The sequence below is a fragment of the Sphaeramia orbicularis genome, chromosome 3 (assembly GCF_902148855.1).
Source record: "Sphaeramia orbicularis chromosome 3, fSphaOr1.1, whole genome shotgun sequence".
In the NCBI taxonomy this organism is placed as follows: Eukaryota; Metazoa; Chordata; class Actinopteri; order Kurtiformes; family Apogonidae; genus Sphaeramia; species Sphaeramia orbicularis.
The window spans coordinates 9316035-9343614 of NC_043959.1; the positions used below are offsets into that span (position 1 = coordinate 9316035).

The 27580-nt window shown below is 36.2% G+C and overlaps 1 protein-coding gene across 1 annotated transcript; it reads right to left on the reverse strand.

Annotated features, from left to right (window-relative positions):
- On the reverse strand, positions 1 to 27580 carry paqr5b (progestin and adipoQ receptor family member Vb). The gene is made up of 8 exons (XM_030159862.1): positions 27417 to 27580; positions 25730 to 25857; positions 15722 to 15927; positions 14224 to 14350; positions 11676 to 11720; positions 10201 to 10297; positions 6982 to 7126; positions 1 to 502 (listed from the first exon to the last, which is right to left on the reverse strand). Exons 1-8 carry the CDS (start codon positions 27468 to 27470, stop codon positions 264 to 266), a joined length of 1041 nt encoding a protein of 346 aa, XP_030015722.1. The 5' UTR covers positions 27471 to 27580; the 3' UTR covers positions 1 to 263.

Sequence of the window (27580 nt, forward strand, 5' to 3'; positions counted from 1 at the left end):
GCAAACAAATATTTTGTTAAATTTCCATTTTGTTTGTGCAACATAGGGTGTTATTTTCACTTTACAGTGGTCATAGCTGTGTCTGAGGCCAAATACTGGCGTTAGTTTAGTGCAGATAGCCAGTGATTGTTCACTCAGACATGAGCTTCACTCCTGCTGGAACATCCTATTCCTCCCAGTGTTGTATTTACTCTCAGCATACCTCTGGTGTGAAGCCTGACACTCAGTGGACATGGGCCCTGGCTGATGCAGCCTTTGGACCTTTATTGTGTTTTTTTGTCTCGGGAGGCTGAGGATGAGAGGAGAGGCAGACTGTAGACGAAGATGATCATCAAATTTAACACCAAACAAAGAAGCGCTGCCCCAACTGAGTTGGAAAACGTGATGGCAACAGAGTTTTTCAAGAGCCAAGGCCGGCGTGTTAGCATGTCCTGTTCAATGGCCTTCATCTGGAAGTGGGTACCCAGGATGCCGCACACATGGAACAGCTGATGGCTGTGGCCTGCAGGGGGTGCAGTTGAGACATGTTAGACTAAATCCACCACGGGAGCCCAATCCCAATGTTCCACCCTCACAGACACACAGACTTTGAGTTCACGTTCAGTCCCTGAGGGCTGGATATCCTGATGTAAACCTGGAAACAGATACTTAAGTCTTCTGTAGACTTTACCTGAGGGAATTAACCGTAACTGATTGTGTTATGATGTTAAATACAGAGTTACCAGTAAAAGCTCAGATGCATTACAAAAAGAATGAACTGTTTGTGTGCTGCCTCTTGGCCAGGTCGTTATTGTCAATGAGAATCAGTTCTCAACTAACTTACCTGGTTAAATAAAGGTTAAATTAAATAAATAATAAATAAACTGATTTGTTGAAATGTTCGAAGACACCGCGCACAGAGTGATTTGAAGATTCACAGAAACATCAAATCAGACAAATGGAGGGACCTGACATCAATTCATCAATTATTTGTGTTTATTTTTCCGTTATATTGCTGCTTTTACATACATTGTTAAATTGATTATTTTATAATTAAGGAGTTCCACATATTACAGGGACTATTTTTGTAGCCAAATGATAAATTACGTATTCTAATTTTACTGCAGTATATTTTGAGCTGTAGCTTCAGTCAGTGTAATTCTTTTTTGAGCCTTTACACACACTCATACTCAGCCACTGAACAGATGACGTCAGCAAAAGTCTGGGAGGGTTTATAGATCTAGATTTAAGGGGGACTGGGCCTTTGTCTTTGAGCAAATGATTCACATTGACAACTATTTTCATAAATATTTAAATGGTTATCCATTAACATTATTTCACAGTGCTTAAAATAAATGAGAAGACGTTATGTTCTGATGTGGCAACTGTGTGTCCACAGGTTGATCATTTATTTCTGATTGTACAGATCCAGTCCCAGTGCACCAGTTCTTACAACAGGTAAACAGACTGGGACTATGATGGCAAATGCTTCTGTTCGCCCATTCCTTGTTGTGACTCATGATCACATATACGTTTATTTATATGTTTTATATGTTTGTTTATTGAACTCTGTTGAACTTCACTGAAGCGGAATAATATTTAATGTATTTAAACAAACTCAAATTAATAATTACTAATCATAAATGATTTTAATTACAGCACATAACCAAACTAACTAACCAAACTACCTCTATACTTTTTTTTAAAATGTAAGCTAGTTTTATATCTTATATTATTTATATCTTAGCTTATATCTAACAGACCATTCAAACATGCAAAAGTTGGGATTTTATTTTCCATTCAAAGTGAGTAAAAGATGACAAGGGATGAAACATTCAGTGCAGAAATCCGATAGTATATACTGTATATCTGTCATATATAAAAATCTCTGACTGGGTGACAGCTGTTTGAGTTCAATTCCATTAATCCACTGATATTTACTTTAAATTCAATGAAACTGGAAAAAAACCCTGAAATTAAAATGAAAGACTGAAATCTTAAATCTAACAAAAAAAAACAAAACAAAACAAAGGAAAACTAGAAGCACTCGGAGAGCGCAGACCTCCGCCAAGGCTGATCAATGGGCCCCCCCGTGGGCCCCCCCGCCCCCGAATACCACCAAAATTTAATCATTTCTTCCTTATCCCATTTCCAACAAACCCTGAAAATTTCATCCAAATCTGTCCATAACTTTTTGAGTTATGTTGCACACTAACGGACAGACAAACAAACAAACAAACAAACAAACCCTGGCAAAAACATAACCTCCTTGGCGGAGGTAATAACACTGACAGGAGATGGTTCACAGGTTCATGAGGTTATTATTTCATTTGAAGTTATTACCTCAATCTTCTGCAACATTAACCGTCACAAATATGCCTCAGCAATCCACTGGTTATGAATCAGTTTCAAAGCTCTATTTCACTAATGTTTAACCACAGATTTTTGGATCTCTAGCGACATTGTACCCATGGTGCCACTGTACGATAGCATGATAAGTAGAAGTTGTCTGCCACCACTATCCATTTGTAAACTACCATTTAATCATGCATTGTGCAGGTAATAATTTCAGCCAACATGTGAGGCATGAGGGGAAGAGCATGTATTTGTTTGGCATGTTAAGCATGATTATATTCATCCAGCGGTAGTGAACTGCAGCCTTCACATTGTAGCATCGTCTGCTAGCAGTAGAAATGTCATGAACGGCAGCATAACCACTTCTGAAAATGGAGTATGGCGGCAGGGATGAAGAATTCAAAGTAGAGAGAGGCTAAAATCTCCCAGCATACCTCACAACATTTGAATACGGACATAAAATTGTGCCTAGTAGATAGTCAGGTAATGTTTCTATTCATTTGGTGAGTTTGGCGGTGATTGGGCCTGTGAAGGGTGAGGAAAACCCGTACAAACGTCCTCCTGTGCTGCAACATCGATCAGACGGACACAGAACGTGCATTATATAGTAGGATTTTGTTTTGTTTGGATTATTGACTGGAAGAACTCATCGACATTTGTTTAATTGTTATCATAGCAATTACGTCTAGTGTCGTAAAATTTCAGATTAACAACCTACACTTAATTCAGCATCCGCTTCAAAGTACCACCACTAATAAAACATTTTTTAAAAATTATGATTGTAAATAAATTTAGGCGATAAGAGGTTAATGCAGGGGTGTCAAACATGCGTCTCGGGGGCCAAATCCAGCCCACCAATGGCTCCAGTCCGGCCCACGGGATGAATTAGTGAAATACAAAAATTACACTGAAGATATTAACAATCAAGGATGTCAAAATAATTTTCGGTCAATTCCATGTAAAGTGGGTCAGACCAGTAAAATACTATTATAATAACCTATAAATAATGAAAACCACAAATTTTTTCTCTTTGTTTTAGTGTAAAAAAAAAAGTAAAATTACACAAAAATGTTAACATTTACAAACTAGCCTTTTATAAAAAATGTGAAAAACCTGAACAAATATGAACAACCTGCAATGTCTTAAGAGAATTAAGAGTAATTGTACCATTATTCTGTCTGTTATTAAATGTTTGGTGTATTTGTAGATCCACTGTGATCTGTAAGTTGTAATGAACATGTGAAAATGAGAAGCTGATGCCAAATAATGGCATTAATTGTTAAAATTGCACTTTTTTTCTTAATAAATTTCATTTTGGTCATGGTTGTTCATGTTTTTCTACAATTTTTTTAAAGGATGTAAAAATTTTGATGATATAATTTTACTTTTTTCACTCTAAAACATAGAAATTAGACATACAAATTTTGGAATTGATATTATTTTTGTATTATTGTGTTATTATTTTAATCATCCGGCCCACGTTGGGTCATATTGAGTTGTATGTGGCCCCTGAACTAACATGAGTTTGACACCCCTGGGTTAACATAACCACCAGAGCCAGTCCCAACCTATGAAGTGTCCTGTATGTCACATTAACCATTAGTGCTGCCACAGTCTACCCACAATCTCTGAAGTGTAAAGGAGAAAGGCTGAGTAAACCTGTTCAGAACAGAATAAGATAACAATAATAATATGGATCAACTCACAGACAGATGATTATGCATCTCATTTACTGACACACTTTAAACACCTTTTAATTATATACAGTAGGGCTGCACGATTTTGGCAAAAAAAAAAATCCCGATTTTTTCCTCTAAAAACTCGATTTTCGATTTTGATTTCGATTTTTGGGTAAAACTACAAAAGACAACAGAAGTCAGCATGTTGTTTTCATGAGCAGCCCACAATGCAAGGCACTGCTCTGACCTCAGATCTGTGATGGTATCACGTGATGAACCCACAGAAGTTTATTTTTTCTTAATTAAATCTTTATTGAATGAAGTAGAGTATACAAACAATGTATACAACAAGAAAATAACATAAGTTTGCCAGGGGGAATACACTATAATACAATGTCCAAATCAGAGCAAATACTTATGTTTTTTATAGCCTTTTTGGTTCCAGATTTATCAAACAGCTTTAAATAAAGTTCAACATCTTTCAAAACATAAATAATATTTGGTTTTGTGTAACAGAACTTACATTTGTGAATGAAAAATTTAGCAAGTAAGAGGACTAAATTAATTATTTAAAATTTATATATATATATATATATATATATATATATATATATATGTATATATATATATATATGTGTGTGTGTGTTGTTTTTTTGTTTTTATTTTATTTATTTATTTATTTTTTTCCTGGGTATCTGGGCCCACAGAAGTGATACCAATGTAAGTCAGTGACAGGCATCAGTCGTGCGTGCGTGCGTGGACCAGGTTAATATAAGTGATCCACATGCGGTTCTGTTTAAACTGAGGGATCCGTGCGTGGAACAGACCAACCCAGGACACACTGGAGGGATTCTATCCTGGACCGGGTGGATGTGTGTGGGCACAGGGCTGTCTGGGCTCCTCTGCTGAGGCTGATGACCCCGAGACCCGGACCCGGATCAGAAGAAGACAGTACGGTACGGATCCGGGACAACGTAAGATGAGTGATCCACATGCAGTTATATTTCAGTTGCGGGATCCGTGAGTGAAGCCACGGCTTACATTGCTATAAGTACTGCGGGCTCATGAACACATTTAAAGTCCGGTCATTGCACGGACTTCTGTGACAGACCGCTGTCACTGAGAGGAGGAGGAGCCTACGGGAGCCCACAAGCGCACGGCCCGCAGACACGAGAGAGATGAAATCGATTTTACGATTTCCTTTTTTTAAAAATCGTCCAAATTAAAAAATCCGATTTCGATTTAAAATCGATTAATCGTGCAGCCCTAATATACAGCATAATACCTTTATTAATTTCATCAGATGCATCAGGCCCTTTCAGTCTGGCTCTGCTAGATTTTATTTATACATGTTCAAACATAAATACTATAATACTTTCATTTATTCAACAAAAAACTTGTATGAGCCAAAGGCCAGTTTTGTTTCCCTGCTGCAATGTGTCTGTCCCTTTCAGAAACTTATGTAACTTAATATGTATTATGTATGTTTACTCCATCATGTATGACTAAAATCTTGCATAGTGAGCCTGTCGTGCCTTTTTAATTACCTCATGTCTTCATGTTCACCACAAAAATGTACAATACTGGAGCCTGTTACCACATGTGTAAGTTTGTGGGTTTGTTGATGTCGAACATGCTTGAATTCTGGATTAGAGCTTTAAATAAATAAGTAAATATACATAAGAGGTGGTCTTAACATTAGATTAATTCTGCTGCCACTAAACATTAGTTCTGCAGTTGCATTTCACGCAGACACTTATTGTCACGCACATGACGCCAGGATCAAGACAAAGTTGTTTGTATGTTAGTTCCATCTGAAGTTGTTAGTAAGTTGTACAGTGACATTACTTATGGGTTATTATGATAGTATTTTACTAGTCTGACACACTGGATATCATATTGGGCTGAATGTGGCCCCTGAACTAAAATAAGTTTGACACCCCTTTTCTTTGTGGTTATTAGGGATGGGAATCAATAAGAATTTAACTATTCCAATTCCATTATCAATTTTGTTTATCAATCCGATTCCTTATCGATTCTCTTATTGATTCCAATTGGGTGAGGGAATAAAAGAGTACAAACGGGTGTGTTTGCATTAACTGTTTTTTATATTTCCATCTCTACACAGAAAATATACCATATACAGTATGTACTTAAAATAATAACAGATGACACCGGGACCGCTTGGGGGGGGGGGGGGGGGGGGGGGGCATGCAGTGAAAGTGAAACGACAGACTCTTTACTAATTCGTCTATTGCTGCATTTCCACTACGTGGAACCAGTTCAACTCTGCTCGTCTCCTGTTGTTGTACACCTCATTTCCTTTACTCTACCTTCAGAAACTTGTATTTGAGGGGGTACGACGTTTGTTGCCCACACCGGAACCAGAACTGGGCCCAGCGTTCACTCTGCCGCTACATTCACAAGCGTCGCTAAATAGCGAATCAAATACGTGACATTCCTGTAAATGAATCACATGCTGTGGATGAATGTTTGAGCAGATTGGAGGGAATCCACCCTTTAGAAGAAATGGAAGCTTTGCAAGTGTTACAAGTGGACCTGGTGTCGTCTGTTTAGATTGTTTCTGCCTCAACTCCATGCTGGCTACGTTCTGACCAGAACAATGCAGCATACGCTTGATGTCATTGTGCATGTGTCACGAAGGCGGACTCGATAAGCAGAATCTTTAAGCAGGCAGGCAAACGATTCCAAGGAATCGAGCTACTGGGATCCGGTTCTCAAAAAGAACCGGTTCTTGATTCCCATCCCTAGTGGTTATATTGTTTATATTTCCCAAAGCTGAACATTACTTGTGAGAGTCATTCTAACCAGATGCAATCACCAGAACACTTGATCTCATACCCTGTGTTACCACAGGCAGGTCATGATAGTTTTAGTGACCTTGATAATTCAAAGAGTGACTGAAACGACAACAACAACAAAATAAACCCATTTCTTCATGTCTTACCTATGTAGTCAAAGCTGCCCGGTGCTAGACGCTCAGGTAAATGCGTGGCGAACAGAAAGCCTGTGAAGAACGCCAGGGCGATGTGGTTGTAGTGGAGTGTGTTAGTGTCGTTGTCAGTACAGCCATCACCTACACACAGGAACACCTGGAAACACAGCACACAGGAAACAATGAACCAATGTTATTATCGTTAACGAAAACTAATGAAATGACGAAAACTAGAACTGAAAAAACATTTTTGTTAACTGAAATAAATAAAAACTATAATTAAAACAAAAAAACCATAACTAAGTGAAACTGTATTGTGTGTTAACAAAACTAACCAAAACGGATAAAAATTATGGATAAAATTCCCTTCGTTTTTGTCTTCGTCAATGTCGGATTGATACGAAATCGATTTATTTCGCTCTAGCAATTTTCTCTGTTGTCACCATACAATATTTAACGGTCCGTCACTTGTGGTTTCCAGTCGTCTTCTGGTCCCCACTCTGCCTGGAAACATGGAGACTAAAGTTGGGAGAAAGCAGCAGAGTCCTGTCTGGGATTTATTTGAATACGACGGAGAAGAGAAAGATACGACAAAACTAAAACTAATACTAAAACTAAATTAAAACTAAGCATTTGGAATAAAAAGTGAAAACTAATAAAAACTAGCAAACCTGCTCTAAAAACGAATTAAAACTAACTAAATTAGAGAAAAAAAAGTCAAAACTACTTAAACTAAACTAGAATGAATAATCCAAAACTATTAGAACCTTGCACTGAACATCCCTCAGTCTGTCAGCTCATGTGTGCTCTGTGACTGTATGAATGTACAGACATTTACAGAACCACTTTGAATCTGTTTAACCCATAAAGACCCACAACTCTTTTTGTGGTGACTTCAAAATAATTTTTTCTCTACATTTAACCATTACCAAGTGATTTATCACCATTTATTGAAATATTATCTTTTTCATTCTTCAATGAAACAAAATCTAGTATTATCCAAGCTCAGTAAATTCCCAGGCTATTATATCAAAACCGAGAAAACTGAAGGAAATATGTCATTTGTCAAAAAACACATGAACCAGTGTTGCAAAAGAACATGTTTCCATGTTCACTACAGAAACTATGGATGTCTGTGGACACCTGAAAAACACATGGGATGCTGCTGAAAAGATGAGAATCTGCATTTTAATCAATTAATTATATGAATTATTTCACTGTATTGTAAAGTTCTTTAACATTTTAGATCAGTAGATTTTATTTTATTTATTTATTTCGAACATGCAAAGAAACAAAACAAAACAAAATAAAACATTTAAATGGACAGAATCTATCCTCAAGCACATACAAGTCTGAATTTTGCATGGTCGAAAAGGAGTAGGAAGAAGTGTGAACTTATTTAATCCAACCCCTCAGTGCTTTTACGCCTTTATCACTAATACAAGAATCAACCGATACTATTTTCCTAATTTTAGCATCAAACCACAACAAATACATAACGCAGTAACTGAATTACACACAACAATATAGATGGTATTGGATCTTCAAGGGTTAAATGAAAAAAAAGTATTCTTCATTTTATCTATACAGGAAAAGGCCCATACACATATACATATGTACACACCCTGCCTGTTACTGCATTGTACAGCAAATAATCCTTTTTTTAATGGTAAACATGTTTTTTATTTGCAGCTCCAGCCTTGGCCTGAAGAAACCCTAAATATTTGGTCTATACCTTTGAATCATATGTCCTTTCCTAAACAGGTTTCATTTAGACCAGGGGCAAATGTCCTGCAGGTAGATCGGATAGCATTACATAAAAAAAAAAATCACTGCAAGGGCTAAAACACATCGATGGTAGCACTCTTAATGGGATTCGAACCCCGGCCTCCTGCACTGAAGTCAATAGTTTTACCCAATAACCTTCCCAGCTCCTTCTAGCTGTGCAGTAGTATATTACCTACCAGCTGCTTTTCTGAGGAAGGCTTTATTTCTTTTCGGGATGTGACAACTCCTGTGAATGGTGCTTAGACCCGGTGTTTTGCCCCCGAGGCTCTCCCATCTCTTGTATTGGAGGGGGTCTACTGCACATGTGCCATTTATAACGACAGTCTATTATGGTAAAGGGAGAGCCAGGGTGGAGGTGTTTGCGACCCAAACAGGACAGGTCACTTGACTGCTCATTAAATGACCAAAAACATTTTTAAAGTTCACTTGAATGCAGCTTATACACGGTACTCACGAGATGTATCATGTGTTGTTCTTTTTTTATTGATCTATTGTTTATTTATTTTTTTAAATTTATTTATTTTATTTTTTGTTCATTTATTTAACCCTTTCATGCATACTGGTCACTACAGTGGACATATCAGCCAACACAGTGGACACTTATGCATCATCCCATACACTGCGATTCATGCCATTACTATAACTTTGCTGTTGTAGATAAACCTGATCTGTAGTAATATGTTTGAGTGTAAAATAAATTGCCAATTATTTTTTTTTTTTTGTTTTTTTTTGCATATTATCTCCATGAAGTGGGTAAAAAACAGTATTAGAGTACGTTAAAATGTGAGAACACATTAGATTAGCAGCATTCAACATGTTTTTATTTCATAGTTTTCACACAGTATATCAGTAAATACATGTTTCTTTGCTTCTAAAATTAATCGTATGGTGTCCAGTTGAATGGACATTTTTGTAACTCCATGAAAAATAGGTTAAAAAATTCAATCACATTGTTTTTTTTTGTTCTTGTTTTTTCATATCTAAAGATTAATAACAACCACTTGGGAAAAAAAGATCTTGATTAATGTTCTAATAATTCATGCATGAAAGGGTTAAATATGAATGTTTTGTCAAATTCTTTTAGGTGATTCCCGTCGTCGTCTTCTTCATGTGAGACAGGTGGGGCAGTGCCCTAGCGCCCTCTACTGACATGCTGCCACCGCTCCTGTTATTTGACTTTTATTTATTTATTTAGTTAGTTTTATTTTTCATTTTGTTTTATTTATTTTATTTTATTTTTTTGTTAATTTATTTAAATATGAATGTTTTGTCAAATTCTTTTAAGTGATTCCTGTCGTCGTCTTCTTCATGTGAGACAGTTGGGGCAGTGCCCTAGCCACCGCTCCTGTTATTTGATTTTTCAACATTCATCAACAACTGCAGAAAACTCCCAGCTGACTTCTCCCTCCTCCAGCTGTTTGGAGTGTTCAGCCTCGGCCCTACCCTGTAGAAGAGTGGAATGCTGTCGTACAGGTAGGGGTAGGCGAACGCCACCACACGAACTACTTTGCTGAACTTCGGACTCTGGCATTCAGGGAATCTGAAACGTAAAGAGAGGGTTTTTAAAAACAAAGATGGGACACACGTCTTACTATTCAGTGTTCTATCTGTGAAGGAAGATGGAGGACAACTGACATTAACCCAGACAATGACGAAGATGAGCTGTATAAGTTGTTGAAATATGACAGGAATTAGAGTGGAGTCAGTCATATGTGGATTCCAAATGATATTAACCCTTAAAGACCTGGAACTATTATTGTAGATTCTCAGACCTGATTCTCCTTTTATCCTTCGTTTTTCTTCTTTCAATCAGCATCACATATCAAATATATTGTGATTCAGGAGATTCTAGTCTATTTTGGGATTAATCCCAAACATAGTCCCATACTTAAATGAGCATGAATTACATTTTTATTTTTAACACAAATATGGCTTTTCTTCCTGTGAAAAGGAGACAAACTGACAAAGATTACTTTGTCTATAAAAAGTTATACTTACGTATTTTAGTTTTTTCTTTACATTTAACCTTTCATGAGCTATTTGCAGCTATTTATAAAATAATATTTTCCTCTTAATTTTTCAATGAAAATCATGTGTTTTCCTATATTTAATTGACTGGCCATGTAGATGTTCATAAAAGTTCAGAATAAACAGGTTATAATATCAGAACAGAGAAAACTGCTTTTATCTGAATTATTTTAGCATCTTGGTAAGATTAGTGTTACTGAATATGTAGATGCTTTCAGATTTTTTTGCAGTCTTTTAGAGCTGCACATTCACACTGCATTGTATTTCTTTATTTTTTGAAAAGGACTGAGTGTAGCTGAGAATATAAAGAAAAGACTGGAACACATACATACACTGTTGTCCATAAAGTTGGAATAAAGTTGTTTTCACTCACATCCATGTTTTTATTCCTATTTAATCACATTTGACCAGCTGTAATGATTACATACTGAGTCCCAGTTACACTTTATCTAAAAGGACAAATCATATTGTCACAATTGTTTCATGAGAACAGGTCAAAATATTTTATTAGAACTTTATGGGCAACAGTGTACATATATAAAGGTAAAGTTAATTTTTTAAAATTATTTTAATGAGAAAAAAAAAAAAAAAGACAAAACAACTTTAGTTAAATAAGCGTCCTTAAACACGTTCCTCTTGTTCCTTTAGTCTCTTCTGCAGCTGAGTCACTGTTTAGACTTCCTCTCCATAATCACAGATTGGAAACACCCAGTCGTTAACACCTGAGTTGCTCAATTTCATCTTATGAAATCCAATGCACAATCCAAAATATTAGGACATGATGAAATCCTTTTTATCTCTTGCTGTTACTGCCATAAAAAACATCATTTGAAACACAGGGCAATAATGACGACAACAACAGCAAATTTGTGCAATTGCATTGTGTTTACCTCTTTATGGTGTGGTGATTATATTGCAGAAATGGTAAACCAAGCCTTAGCAGGGAGGAAAGATGAAAAGATGAGTGAAGAACAATGATTAGGTATATGTCACCAGAAAAAGTCAACATTAATCCAGTACATTAGGGTGATGAGCGCACCGCCAATGGTTGAATATTGTGAATACGGATGAGGATGAACACTGCTTCAAACAAAAAGATGAGGACATCATGTAACACAACTGTTTCTGCTCAATAATAAACCTATTTCCATGCAGCTGTTCATTTGGTTTCATTCTCCAGAGCAGGGGTCACCAATCCTGGTCCTCGAGGGCCGGCATCCTGCATGTTTTAGATGTTTCCCTCTTCCAGCACACCTGACGGTCATTATTAGGCTTCTGCAGAGCTTGATGATAGGCTTATCGTTTGAATCAGGTGTGTTGGAAGAGGGATACATCTAAAACATGCAGGATTCCGGCCCTCGAGGACCAGGGTTGGTGACCCCTGCTCCAGAGTATACGCGCACCTCTCACCCTGTTCTGTGACCTGGCTTTGTAGTCGGAGTGGAATCTGAAAAATACTCTTTTCATTTTCTGCAGCTTCATCCTTCTCCTCCACCACATTTCAGAGGTAAATATTGAACTTCTCCTCAAGTGTCTGACAACCTTAGATTCTTTTGAGTTACATTTTTTTCATCCTTTTCATTGAAAATAATTAGAATTTTGGTGATAAACTGAAAGATGAAGTGTCTCCTTTATAAATCTTCTCCTTCAGGTAAATATACTCATTTAAAACCCTTTTGAACTGGCTTTAAAAGACATTGTCACAAAGCTAAAAACAGACCTGTGTCTCAGAGTTCATGAAAAGTTTACTTTTCAGAGATACGTGGTCTTCACAGACCAGCGGCACTATAAGGATATGATGATCTTATAGAATTTGATGCATTTTTAGTAAGTTGACTTAACCTTAAACATCTACAGCAATAACATGAATGAAAAGCAGCTGATATAATAGTACAACACTGACAGGGATCACTTAACTGTACATTGTTTTTAATTTTACCTTGTATCCTTTATTACCTTGTCTCTTCTATTCTATTCTATTCTATTCTATTTTATTCTAAGACTTCTTAACTTTTCATCCTTTACATTTTTGCAAAGAACCAGAAAGAACTATGACAAGAACTATTAACATTAACCCTTTGATGCATGAATTATGAGAACCTCAGTCAAGATTTTTTTTTTTCCTGAGTGTCTTTATTCCTCTTGAGGGATGAAAAAAACAACGTGATTGAAATTTTTTAATGAACCTTTTCTTTATGGTGTTAGAAAAATGTCCACTCAGCTGGACAGTATGCGTTTAATTTTTGAAGCAAAGAAACATGTCTTTAAAATGCAATAACAGAAAGTGATAAACTGTGTGAAAACTATGAAATAAAAACATTTTTAATGCAGCTAATCTGTTTCCTCACATTTGAACATACTCTAATACTAGTTATTACTCATTTCATGGAGATAATATGCAAAAAAAAAGCCTTTTGTTTAAGAAAATTGTTAATTACAGTCTAATAACAACTAGCAATTGATTTACACTCAAACATGTTAGTGCAGATCAGGTTTATCAAGAACAGTAAAGTTACAATAATGGTATAAACTGCAGTGTATGAGATGGTGCATAAGTGTCCACCGTGTTGGCTGATATGCACATAAAAAAACAAAACCCATGAATGTACAATAGAACAGCTGGAGAATAACTGTCCACTGGAGTGACTGCTATGCATGAAAGGGTTAAAGTGCATTGTCATGAACCCTTATTTTGTCATTTTCATTCACACTTCATGCTGATGTACTTTCAACTGCACCTTTGATTTTTCACACATAAGTAAGTTGTTATTGTTAAACATATTATAACGGTAATTTGAGTGGAGCAGGGGCTTAACCCTTTCATGCATACTGGTCACTCCAGTATATTCATGGGTTTTGTTGTTTTAGTTCCATATCAGCCAACACAGTGGACACTTATGCATCATCTCATTCAGTGCAATTCATACCATTACTGTAACTTTGCTGTCCTTAATAAATCTGATCTGCACTAACATGTTTGTGTGTAAATCAATTGCTAATTGATATTAGACTGTAATTGACAAGTTTTATTTTCATATCATCGCCATGAGGTGAGTAATAACTAGTATTAGAGTATGTTAAAATGTGAGAAAACATCAGATTAGCTGTATTAAAAATGTTTTTATTGCATAGTTTTCAACATCACTTTCTGATATTAGAAATTTAAATACATGTTTACTTGCTTCAAAAATTAAATGCATGGTGTCCGGCTGAGTGGACATTTTTGTAACTCCTGAAAAACAAAACAAAGCGGGAAAAAAAAAACCAAAAAAAAACAACTCGATGACATTGTTTTTTTCATGCCTACAGGAATAAAAACACTCAGGAAAAATATCTTGGCTAAGGTTCTCATAATTCATACATGAAAGGGTTAATAACAGTTATTCCAATTTTAGTATTGAAAATACCATCATCGTGTGTGTGTCTGCTGTGTAGTACCTGGAGTAGCAGGCCAGGCCAGTGCAGATGACAGTGTTAATCACAGCGATGTGGATGTAGAAGCGGTGAAAGACACTGTTAACCCACTGATCAGGGAAGATGTAAGCAGAGTATGTAACTGCTGAACCTGCAACAATACACATATGGACAGAGATTATGGACAAAGCAAGAGTTAAAATTAGATTTTTATTGGGTTGCAGGTACATTTCTGGTACATTTTACTGATAAATTTACTCTTGTTGTCACTTCCCTATCTGCTCTGCTCTGTTTCCCCTTCTCTCTCCCTTGGCCACACCTCCTCATTCTCTTTTCCCACTCCCGCTAATCAGCCTAACCCTCTCCACCTGTGGTCGCAGCCGCGGCTCATTAGTCGGGGGCGTATATATACTCTCTCTCTGGCCTAGCCTTTTGCCAGATAGTCTCACCTAGTGTGTACTCTCCAGCGTTATTCTCCGAGCCTGTTTCTAGATCCTGACCCTGCCTGTTCTGCCTGCTGCATAACTGTATAATTTCATTGCATTTGTTTTACTATTATTATTATTTACTATTATTATTTATTTATTTTGTTGTTTGTTTGCTTATCAATCATTTATGTACCAGTACTTATATTTTGTTGGTTGATTTTTGTTTTGATTTTACTGTCTACATGTTTCAAATAAAGATTTCATTCATTCATTCATGCCTGGATTCGACCCCACTTGCCTGCCTGACCTCGCCTGCCTGTCTTCATCCCCCGGTAACGACCTGCCTTTGTTTCACCTCGCCTCTCTGCCTGAGCCCTGGATGTTGAACCGCCTTCTGTCCCCGACCACATCTTCAGCCTGTGCCCACCTGGTTCAAGATTGGATTCTCCGGCTCCCGACCTTGGAGACAGGCCGGGAGCCTGTCTCCAACTCTCCTACTGCCTGCTCCCTGTCTGTTCGTAGTTTGTTTGTTAATAAACTGTTCAAAGACTTTAATCGGTATTTCTGCATTTGGGTCCTCTCAGTTTTGTTCATTTTGCTGCTTATTTTGTTTACTTTTGTTCAATTTCTTCTTTTTCTTTTGCTAAATACTGTATATTCTCTTCATTATTTTCTTTCGTTTGACTTGATATTCATTCACTTATGTTGCTTTTGTTCATTTTCTTCAAAAATCTTTAAAAATTTTTTCCTCCTGATTTTGATTACTGTTGTTCGCCTTTGTTATTTTGTTCATTTCGGTTCACCCCTGGTCTCAGCTCCCAAAAACAGGTGATATATTTGATAAATGTCAGAATTAAAGCTTCTCACTTCACATAATATTCCGTCTAATCACAAATGTAGATGGAAAAATAATGTGATATTACAGTCTTGGTCTGTTTGTCATCTCTAAAATGTTTACACATGTCTAAATACAACTAGCTCTTTCAGAATAAACTGAATATTATAATACTATGGAGATAACATACTGTCACTGTCTGAGTATCACTGTAGAACCACTAAGTGACACTGAACCTGATAAATGATTATATCCTTACCCAGGCTGTAGAAACTGAGCGCTCCGTAGTCAAAAAAGAAGCAGATGTGTCGCGCTCTGGCCGACATGGTGCTGAAGGTGTGAGCGCAGCTGGACGCCAGCGGATAAATGCAGCAGGAAAGAAGGTAAACCAGCAGAGGCCAGGTGAAGGAGTCCTGCCATGCCATCTGCATCACCACCACCGTCACCAGCTTCCACAGGAAATACCTGCAGCACAGAAAAAGGACGTGAACATGGATACATTAAATTAAAAAAAAAAAAAGAAGAATGAATTAATGAAATAATTAATTAATTAAAATAAATAAAAAAGAAGATAAATAAATAAATAAATAACATAAAAAGAAAAAAGAAAAAAAATAAATTAATAAATTAAAATGAATAAATTAATTAAAATAAAAAATAAAATAAAAAAATAAAGATAAATAAACAGAAATACAAAATAAGAAAAAAATTTACAAATTAAAATAAAAAAATAAAGATAAAAAACAAATAATAAATAAATTTTTTTTTAAAAATTTACAAAACAAAACAAAATAAAACATGGATAAATTAGATACAGCAGCACAGAAGAAGAATGAAGTTTCAGTGACAGTTTTAGTAAAGGATGTCATAAAGAGCCCATTACAAACCCACTTTTAGAACTGTTTGGAGTTGTAACTACATTTCTACATTGAAACTACAATAAATAGAAGCAGTACACACACAAGTGGCAAATGACAACAGCAACATGAAGAACATGATCTATGCATTTTAACCTGGTTTTGTAATTTGTGTAATGATTAAACAAATAAGACAGAATATATTGACAGTCAATGAAAACAAATATCACCCTATTCTTTATCAAAACATTGACCTGCCTGGGCATTTTGTGATGTGTACAGTGTTTCCAACTCTTCAGTAATGGAAGTATTTATTGTCTGTCTTAAAAGTCACTAGAAGTTTCTAAATGACATCATTACCTAATCTGCATTATTGTAAATGTGCATGTAAATGTAATGAATGATGTAGGAGAAAGGAAAAATATTGTGTTAGAGAAAAAAAGTGAGTATAAAAACACCCTAAATATGTTAATTAGAACTACAAATGAACTGTACTCTGTCAATTCTTCCTTTTTAAATGTCCCAGTTCCAACCGTGCTCCTTTATCTGGGCTTGGAGACTGGCAAAAGTGACCAAAAACAGACACTCTGGAGGAGTTACTTATTTTATGTCTATGCTTATTATCCCACTCCCCAAAGGGGAGGCAAGGGGAATTGTTTTTGTTTAAGTTTGTTTGTTTGTTTGTTAACACTCTAGTAATAAAACTATTGGTTGAATTCATACCAGACTGGGTTTGCAGATCACCAGTGACCCAGAATAGATCTAATTACATTTTGGGAAAAGTAGTTCAAACCTCCAATTTTTTGAATGAATTTTTCAAATATTTTTTTCTTCTCCTATTTACTTATAATGGGTGACATTTCAAATGTCTATAAAAACATCAATTTTGTTTCAATTTACCTCAAACTTGGCACATATATAGAGGCAATAGATGTGCTGACATCAGCAAACACATAGACATGATGACATCAGCTGGATCGATGCCAAAATAAGCCACAATACATGCAAGGGGCGGGGCTTGTTGTGGGGGATGATCAAAAGTCAAAAGAACGCCATCGTTCAGATTTGTTACTGGGTTAGAAAATAGGGACCAGTTATTTATTTAGAAATATTCTCTAAATAAAGCAAACCTAAATACAATCTAAAGCATGTTTTAATTTGAAGGCATGTCACGCCCAACATGTGTGGAACATCACGTACTTGGTAGAACTGAGGCTGGTTTAATCCCACAGACCTGCAGTTGCACCGGTTTGTCTGTAAACAATCCACAACTGCCTTCAGAGTGTTTGGACCCAGCATCTGTGTTCAGGAAGGGCCCGTGCTAAGAAACTGTTTCTGATTTCTTTCAGAAGACATATAATCAAATATTTTCAAATATTCAAGGTGATATACTTTCATTAACTGTTAGTGAAGTTTTAGTATTGTTTTTAGGTTTTACACTACGAATGGACTAGATTTATATAGCGCTTTTCTATGAACCATACTCAAAGCACGTACACTCGATCCATTATTCATTCACTCACGCATTCGCACTCTGGTGGTGGTCAACTACATATGTAGCCACAGCTGCTGCCACTGGACCACCCACTCTACCTCCTGAGCCACGCCCACCCCTTTGGCTGCCCCTTTTGCCCCTCCTTTGGCCTCCCCTTTTACCCCCCCTTTGGCCGCCCCTTTGCCCCCCCCCCTCCTTTAACCCCGCCGTTGGCCCCCCTTTGGCTGCCCTACTTGTTTATGACATAAAATCCTTACAGATCCAGCCTGTTCAGCTCAAAATGAAAACATGTTTTAGGGAAAAGATGATTTCAGAAAACACCAGCGGAAACAGATGTGGGGACACATATTATTGTGTGATCTGAACAGGACTTTTATCAAGAAAAGTGGATGTAGTCTGGGAGGAGAGCTGATTGAAGTGTTATGTCATCCATGCTTAAATAGAATATGTTTGGTCGCCTAACAATAGATTTTTAAAGATTCAATCCTGTGTCAAAGATTTGACCAGACTCCAGCTTGTGTGTGATGAACGTCAGCTTCTCCATTTCTAAGCTAACAGCACCGAGTGTTAAGGGGCAGAGTAGATGTACTGAAGAAACTGAGAGGATTTTCTATGGGGAAAAAAAGGACTCTCGCACTGTTCACAGAGTCCTTTACAAAAAAATCAGTGTAGACTAGATGTCATAGATGCAGGAAACCAAGACAGTGGTTATGGTAGAAATGATGGGCTCCTGGGATAAAACAGTCACGTGCAGAAGCATGTGTATGAAGAAAAACAAAATATCACATATTTATGTTTGAGTAACTGCAGCAGTAACTTGTTTGGAAAATTACCAAATGAACACAAATCAAAATAAAATTAACAGAATGAACAAAATAATTAACAAAAACAAAAAAATACCCCAAACAATTAATGAAATAACCATTACAATAAACAAATTAAAAAAAAGAACAAAATTAACACAAATTAACAAAACAACTAGCAAATTACATAAAAGATTAACAAAATAAACTATAAAATTAACAAAAATAACAGCAGGCTTCATTTAACCCATTAACCTTCTGATCTAAACTGTTTAATACCTGTTGATTCACTAACCCTATCAATACATGTAAATAATTGGTGTAAAATGCAGTTTGTCGTCTTTTCATGCTCATCAGATATGACCATATTTGGACGTTCAGAGGCTCCGTAGTCACCGTGGAAACACTGTCATCTTCTACAACATTAATTCACCAGTCAAACCCATGGAGTTGGATCAATGACAGTGGATGGATACACTGGGTTTATGTTCAGTTAATGAGAGATTTGACTGAAAAAGTCAGTTTTTCCTGATTTTTTTCAGATTTGATCTAATAACCTTTGAATTTACTCTGAACATCTACAAACATTTACATGACCGGTGAATTAAATGTGGGAAAATAACTGATTTTCATTGAAAAATGTGAAATACAGAGAATAATTTTGTAATAAATGGTGATAAATCACTTGGGAATGACAAAAAAAAAATCATTTGGAGGTTGTGACCAAAATCATTGTGAGTTTTTAAGGGTTAAGTACAGAAATTCATGTAAATCTGACATCTTGAATATCTACTCTATAAAACAGGGGTGTCAAACTCATTTCAGTTCCACATTCAGCCTAATATGATCTAAAGTGGGCCAGACCGGGTAAATAATATAAATAATAGGATAAGAACTCATAAATAATGTCAACTCCGAAGTTTTCTTTTTGTTTTTGAGTGGAAAAAGTAACCTTTCATATTGAAATACATCTACGAACTGTACTTGAACACAACATGAACAAATATGAACCTAAAAATTCTTAAGAAAAATAAGTACAATTTTAAATTAGTGTATCATTTATACATGTGCATTACAACTTACAGATCACAGTGGATCCACAAATGCACAAAACATTTAGTAACAGACAGAATAATTGGTACATTCTACTTTTCTTAAGACAGGTTATTCATATTTGTTGTTGTTGTTGTTATTCACATTTTTTGTAAAAGGCAAATCTGTAAATGTAAATTTTGACACTAAAACAAAGAGGAAAATTGTTTTTTTCATTATTTATACGTAATTATTATAGTATTTTACTGGTCTGACCCACTTTAGATGGATTTGAACTGAAATGATTTTTACATCCTTTATTGTTAATATCTTCAGTGTAATTTTTTCATTTCAGAAATTCATCCCATGGGCCAGACTGGACCCTTTGATGGGCCAGTTTTGGCCCCTGGGCCGTATGTTTGACACCTGTGCTATAAAAGGACACAAACTAGGTTTATAAATCCTGTCAGAGCCAGAAGCAGGTTTGATCATCATTATGTAGCCCACATTTTTCACTCAGTTTTCCAGCTAATGTTCGTTTTAAAAAAACAGCTTTGTCTTCAGGAGTCTGGTTTGCCGTCTGCTTCTATGTCTCAGTGCACCTCATTAACAAATCAACATTATTTGTGCTTGTCCCCCTCAGTGAGCCTTTAACTAATTGAGGCAGCACATGTAAGCCTGGAGCCCAGATCTGCTCATTAGCCGCTACCCTGTGGCTGTACGTCGAGCCCCCATGACACCCACCCCCCAGCGTCCTCAGCGTACACCCCCACCCACCCATCCCCCAGCGTCCTCAGCGTACACCCCCCCCCCCACACACACACACACAAACATTCTCTGTGGACTATGATGCCAAAGCAACTGGCATCTCAGCTGGGAGGAAGTGGAGGACGGTGATGGGATGACAAACTCTGACATCACATACACACATACTCACACACTAGAGTTTCACAACTTCATACAATAAAAAAAAAATAGGACCAATGGCCCTGTAGCTTACCAGCCAAATTAAAAGCTTTGGGAAATGCATCCAGATGCCATTTATTATCACCCAGTTCTGTGTATTTATTCTATTACAGAAATAGCCCATGTTTTGGTAATATTCCAATCAGATCTGTAAAAAATTCAAATTCCAACTTGATATCATTGATACTTACTGATTTATTGGATCAATCCACTTCCTATCTGTTATAATGGGAAACATTTTCAAAGTTGCACCAAATCAAGAATCAGATCAGGATCCAAATAATAGCAATACCTTGTGTTGACATCATCATACAGAAGCTGTATACCAAGTTTGAAGTCAATCAGAACTGGAGTTTGGGAGAAGAAGACGATTTAAATTTTTTCCCCATAAGAGCCCATGTTAACTTTTCTGTAAGTTCCCGGATCCAGAAGAAGATCCTGATCAGCATGTGGACATTATGTTTTGGTCATCTCCCCATCAGGGCTGGACTGTAGAAATTTACACTGGATATCATTTATATTTACTGAGTTATTGCATCGATCCACTTCCTATGTCTTATAATGGGGAAATTTTTCAAAGTCGCACCAAATCCAGAATCAGATCCGGATCCAAATAATTTCACTAACTTTTGTTGACATCATCATAAAGAAGCTGTATACCAAGTTCGAAGTCAATCGGAATTGTAGTTTCGGAGAAGACGACGATTGAAATTTTTGTAATGGACGACAGATGACGACAGATGATGACAGACGACACCAACGCCGGATGTCACATGATGACAATAGCTTACGGCCTTTCGGCCGGTAAGCTAAAAAGAACAGAAAACTGTCCACCACAAAGGACATCCTAATTCCTACTATATAATGCACGTTCTGTGTCCATCCATCCGATCGATGTCCCGATGTTGCAGCAAGGAGGGCGTTTGTACAGGTTTTCCTCAGCCCCTCATCTCCACCAAACTCACCAAATGAATAGAAACATTACCTGACTATCTACTAGGCACAATTTAATGTCCGTATTCAGATGTTGTGAGGTATGCTGGGAGATTTTAGCCTCTCATGCTATCGTACAATGGCACCATGGGTACAATGCCGCTAGTTATATAAAAATGTTAAAAACTGCACCTGAAAAAACTGTTGTATCATGATGTTTCCAATACAGGCACTTATTTAATACAAAACAAAAAAAAAGCTTGTACTTTGCTGACATTTCCTGGGTCTGAGGAGGGTAAAAGACAGATGAAAAAACTCTGATCTATCTTTGTCCCTCTTCCACTCATCACCTGTTTTTTTTCCCTCTGTGTCTGCACCTGAAAGTCTCATCGAGTCTTTCAATGTGGGTCAGCAGAGATAAATTAAAGGACAGAAGGGAATGAGTCTAGTCCTGTTCAAAGCTCTTTGCCTGTTTCAGCAGAGGCAGTGTGAGGCTGTGGGAGGTCTAGTGTTTCCAACTCCTCAGTAGTGAAAGTATCTATTCTCTGTCCTAAACGTCTCTAGAAGTCACTAAATGACATCATCACCTAATTTGCATAATTGTAAATGTTCATGTAATTGTAATGAAGAATGTAGGAAAGAAGAATAACATTTTATTAGAGACAAAAAAGTGAGTATAAAAACACCCTAAATATGTTTAGAACTACAAATGAACTTCTTTGTCAATTCTTGTTTTCTTTAATATCGCATTTCCAACTGTCCTCCTTTATTGGGGACCAGCTAAAGCAGGGGTGTCAAACATGCATCCCAGGGGCCAAATCCAGCCCGCCAACAGGTCCACTCCGGCCCTGGGGATAAATTAGTTAAACATAAGACTTACACTGAAGATATTAACAATCAAGGATGTCAAAATAATTTTAGGTCAATTCCATCTAAAGTGGGTCAAACCAGTAAAATACTATCATAATAACCTATAAATAATGAAAACCACAAATTTTCCTCTTTGTTTTAGTGTAAAAAAAAAAAAGTAAAATTACACAAAAATGTTAACATTTACAAACTAGCCTTTTATAAAAAATGTGAAAAACCTGAACAAATATGAACAACCTGAAATGTCTTAAGAGAATTAAGAGTAATTGTACCATTATTCTGTCTGTTATTAAATGTTTTGTGTATTTGTAGATCCCCTGTGATCTGTAAGTTGTAATGAACATGTGAAAATGAGAAGCTGATGCCAAATAATGGGATAAATTGTTAAAATTGCACCTTTTTTCTTAATAAATTTCATTTTGGTCATGGTTGTTCATGTTTTTTCACATTTTTTAAAGGATGTAAAAATTTTGATAATATAATTTTACTTTTTTCATTCTAAAACATAGAAATTAGACATAAAAATTTTGGAATTTATATTATTTTTGTATTATGGTGGCGTTATTTTAATCATCCGGCCCACTGCAGGTCATATTGGGTTGTATGTGGCCCCTGAACTAACATGAATTTGACACCCCTGAGCTAAAGTGACCCAAAAGAGACACTCTGGAGGAGTTACTAAGGTTATTTATTTATTTGTTTGTTTGTTTAGTTTTTATCTTCATTTTCTTCATTTTGGTTTGGTTTTTAACTTTACAGACCACTTAGGAGCCTTCAACAAGTCACAGTCAAACATGAACACTTTTAATCAGAACACTTTTAATTTTCAGTCTACATTAATAAATCAAAATGGACCAAAAAGAGACAATACAGAAAACTGTCAATGTCAGTGACAGTGATGTATATTCAGTGCAGTAATTTTTCTTTTAGACAAACAACAAAATGTGCTTTCACGTCAGTCTCTCCAGAAGTCTTAAATAACACCAGAAAAAGGTGATAGATTTGTCACTAGTGGCTTTTTTGATCACGGGTTTCTATAGGGGTCTGAAAAATCACTAAATATACCAACAAAGTGTTTGAGGTAGAAACACTGACTTTTACAAGTGCACCTCAACAAAAATACAAAACCAACACAAAAAGGCCAATAAACATTAGCATACACACATTAACCCCAAATTCACACCAACACCACAACCCATCTGAACCACTGCACAGAAAAACAACACATGAACACGCAACATGCCCAATACCCACAATGCACTGCAGCAAACATATCACAATATGCAAATGGTGCACATCATGACATTCTATGTAATCAAACTTACTCACTTTTTTTAAATTGTTGTTAGAGATGAAGACTATTGAGTTAGAATGAGTAATAATTAAAGTTCTTCAAACTGATGGGTATAAGTGGATATCTGAAAAATATAATTTGTTACTCAAATACTGATTTCTTTTTTGAAATGAACTTAAATAATAGATGTAAACACGAGACAAAATTAACTGTCAGATTTTTAAGCATTTATTTTGGTACGTCCAACTCAAATAAGAACTTCAGTGATTTTCACAGATTTTATTAAGGTAATATACCTTTATATTATTGTGATATTTACGAAGGCCCTGAGTTATTTTTTAGAGTGTACTAGCCCAGTGAAAACAAAATAAGTTTCCTTACTTTAGTCAACCAGGAATTTTGCACGATGAGTAATGGGGAAAAAGATGGGCATTCTGGACTCTTTTCAAATGTCATGTGATGATAGCACACTGCATTTAAAAAAACACTTTGGCAGGAAGTGCTTTCAATTAAAAATTGCCTGATTACATTGATTTGAATTCACTCAATATTCTCTGTGTTTGGAATTAAATAAACAGAATGCTTTTGTTTTATTTAACTACAATGAGCAGATTTTATTTCAAACATTTTTATTTGAAATTTAATTAAATAATTGCCACAAAATCAAAGACACAATTATAATAAATATATTTTACCTAATACATTAATTAAAATCTACATGAGCTCACAATCATTTATTACAGTGTACAGACAGACTGTGGGTTTATCTGACTTAAAAGTTGATAAAAGCTTCCAAAGACATTTTAAAAGTAGCTGGATTTGTTGCTAGGTGGTTTTTGGGGGAAAAAAAAGTTGCTAGGGTAGTCTGAAAAGTTGCTAAATCTAGCAACAAAAGTGCTCATTTGGTGTCAGTGGTCTTTGGTCCTCACTTAGTTGCTGGGATGTGTGACCTGCAAACAAACCCGTTGGTATGTGGAATCCTTCTCATGTTACACTTCAGTTAAGGCAGACTGGTGGGTGTTAATCTGGAGAGTGATTTAGCAATTTATATACTTGTTACAAGGCAACTGTCGTCACTATTCTAACATCTGTTTTGTTACCTCCACCAGGAGGTATTGTGATCACTTTGCTTTGTGTGTTTGTTTGTTTGTTTGTTAGCAACATTAGGGGAAAACTATTGCACCCATCTTTTCAAAATTGTACCCACAGATAGGCCTAGGCCCTGGGACCAACCCATTCAATTTTGGGGGCGAGTAGGCCAAAGTTCAAGGTCACAGCAAGGTCACAAAATCTACAATTTTCCTATCTGTCATCATTGAGCAATTTTCCAAAATTCATCAAAAATTCAAAACAACTCCGATTAGCCTCCAATTGGATCCACCCGTAGCTTAGAACAATATCTTGTATCTGGCACAAAAGTGTCCACATCCACTGTGGAATGTGGACTCTGTGGACATTTCCATTTAACATTGAAAATCCCATTTACCACACATTTTTCATTAGAACTCAACAAATACGGAGTGAAATTGAATATAATTTGACATACACATGACTGGTACCAAGCTTCAACTTTTTTCTGCTGTATGGAACAGCCTGGAAACTGTTTAATTTAAAAAGAAATAGTCGATCCACACATGCACGTTCGGGGTGCTTTGCGGAGGTTTGAGTTCTCTGAACACTTTAGAAATTAAACCCACATTAAATATACTTGAAGGAAGTTACTGTTGTCCTGTATTTGCACTGTAATAATGACGGCATCTTGGAGTGAATAATGTGCTGTGACAGTTACTAGAGACAGGGGTCAAGCTACTGGTTTTACAAGTCGAACAAGATTCCTAAATCACAACAAAACCATCCTGTCTTGCAAGAAGCTGCCAACAGCAAGAGCAAACTGGTTTATTCTACATGCCTTCACTACTTTAAATATCCACTTTAACTGAACTCAGATACTATTACTGTTCTCGTCACTGATCTAAACAACTCGAGGCATGTGAATAAGTGTGAGTGTGTGTGGTACCAGGTGGGCAGAAAGTGTGTCCAGATGTTGAGCGTCTCATTGGTCAGCTGGAAGAGGCTCAGGACGCAGTCGGTAGCTGAGCTGTGGGGGTAACGGTAGCCTGAGATGATGCAGTCTTCATGGAAAACCTACAGAAAGACGGAAACTCTGTTGGTCCAGTTTGACTGTTTATGCTTTGGTTTTACTGTTTCTTTAATTGTGCCAGAAAATGCTCATCCAAAAGGAATCATTAAAAAGCCTTTTTTTTTTTTAATATATTCGACCACCAAATAAACACTGTAGTAGTAAATTTATTATAAAAAACAAAAAAATCCAAATGCCTTAGTATCTGCCGCCCTGTGTTTGAAAAATGACAATCTGACAAAAAAAATGCAGAAAATAATCAACAACAAAAAAAAGAATAAAAATTGTGAGACCAATCCACAACATGAACAAAAATGGGCAAAACAGTCAATAAAAAAAAAAAAAAAAAAAAAAAAAGAGCAAAAAAATATAATTATCAAAAGTGTGCCAATCAATCAATAAAATTAACAAAAATCAACCAAAAAAAATTAACACATTATGAGCAAAGCATCATTTGGACAATGACTGTCAAAATTCTTCCAGGATTTTTGTCAATAAAACTCATTTTCATTTTTCTAGGACATTTTTGACAACTAAACCAGTAAAACCTGTATGGTTTTTAGGAATAAACAAGTACTACTGTATGTGATGTGAACAGTAATATCTGGCAACTGAAAATCATGTTTTGGATTGGAATTTAACAATTTTTGCATCTATAAAAACAAGTAAAAATATCTGAATTCATAAAGTTAGTTCATAAACCTTTAGTACAAAGTCTGTAAATGTAAAGGATATAAAATGTACATTTGTTCAATTCCAAAGTGACTCAGTATGACCGCACATGAGCTGAGCTTATAGAATGTACCTGTAGCTTCTATAGTGGTGTTTTTTCCTCTGACTGGGTGACATCACAAATGTCCTAAACCACAGGTGTCAAACATGCGGCCCAGGGGCCAAATCCGGCCCACCAAAGGGTCCAGTCCGGCCCTTGGGATGAATTTGTGAAATGCAAAAATTACACTGAAGATATTAACAATCCTTTTAGTTCAGGTTCCACATTCCGACCAATTCAATCTCCAGTGGGCAGGATTCAGTCAAATACTATCACAATAACATATAAATAATGACAACTGCAAATGTTTCTATTTGTGAAGGTAAATATTTTCATGTATTTACACTAAAACAAAGTATAATTGCGCAAAAAATGTGAATAACCTGAACAAATATGAACCTGAAATGTCTTTAGTACAATTTTAACAATATTCTGTTATTAAATGTTTTGTGTGTTTGTAGATCCACTGTGATCTGTACGTTATAATGTACATGTGAAAATGATAAACTGAGGCAGAATAGTGTAAAAATTACACTTATTTTTTCAGTTCATGTTATTCATATCTTTTGAAAGGATAGTTTGTAGATGTAAACCTGTTCATAATGTAAATGTACTTTTTTCGCTCTAAAACATAGAAACAATTTTGGAGTTGACATTATTTCTGTATTTTTATGTTATTATCTTACTGGTTCGGCCCATTTCAGATCAAATTTAGCTGAATGTGGAACTGAACTAAATGCGTTTGACAGCCCTGTCCTAAGTGCAGTAAAATCACAGTGAAGACAGACTTACTTTGGGAACCTGATTTATAGTGAAGACCCGTGGTAGTTTGATGAGGCTGAGCATGACTGCTGCTGCTGCTGGAGAACTGAGCTGGTCTGAGGTGAAGCCGCCGCTCCACCTTCGGGTTTAGAAGGTGAACGTTGCCATGACGTGCTCAGGTTCCACCCCTTCTG

What these genes read in the sequence shown, in the direction of transcription:
- paqr5b (XM_030159862.1), bottom strand. Translation starts at nt 27,470, where the DNA reads ATGCTCAGCCTCATCAAACTACCACGGGTCTTCACTATAAATCAGGTT. An exon ending in AATCACCACACCATAAAGAG is followed by an intron (nt 10,298 to 11,675) that starts GTAAACACAATG and finishes TTTACGTTTCAG; the next exon opens with ATTCCCTGAATGCCAGAGTC. An exon ending in GGGCAGCTTTGACTACATAG is followed by an intron (nt 503 to 6,981) that starts GTAAGACATGAA and finishes CACCCCCTGCAG; the next exon opens with GCCACAGCCATCAGCTGTTC.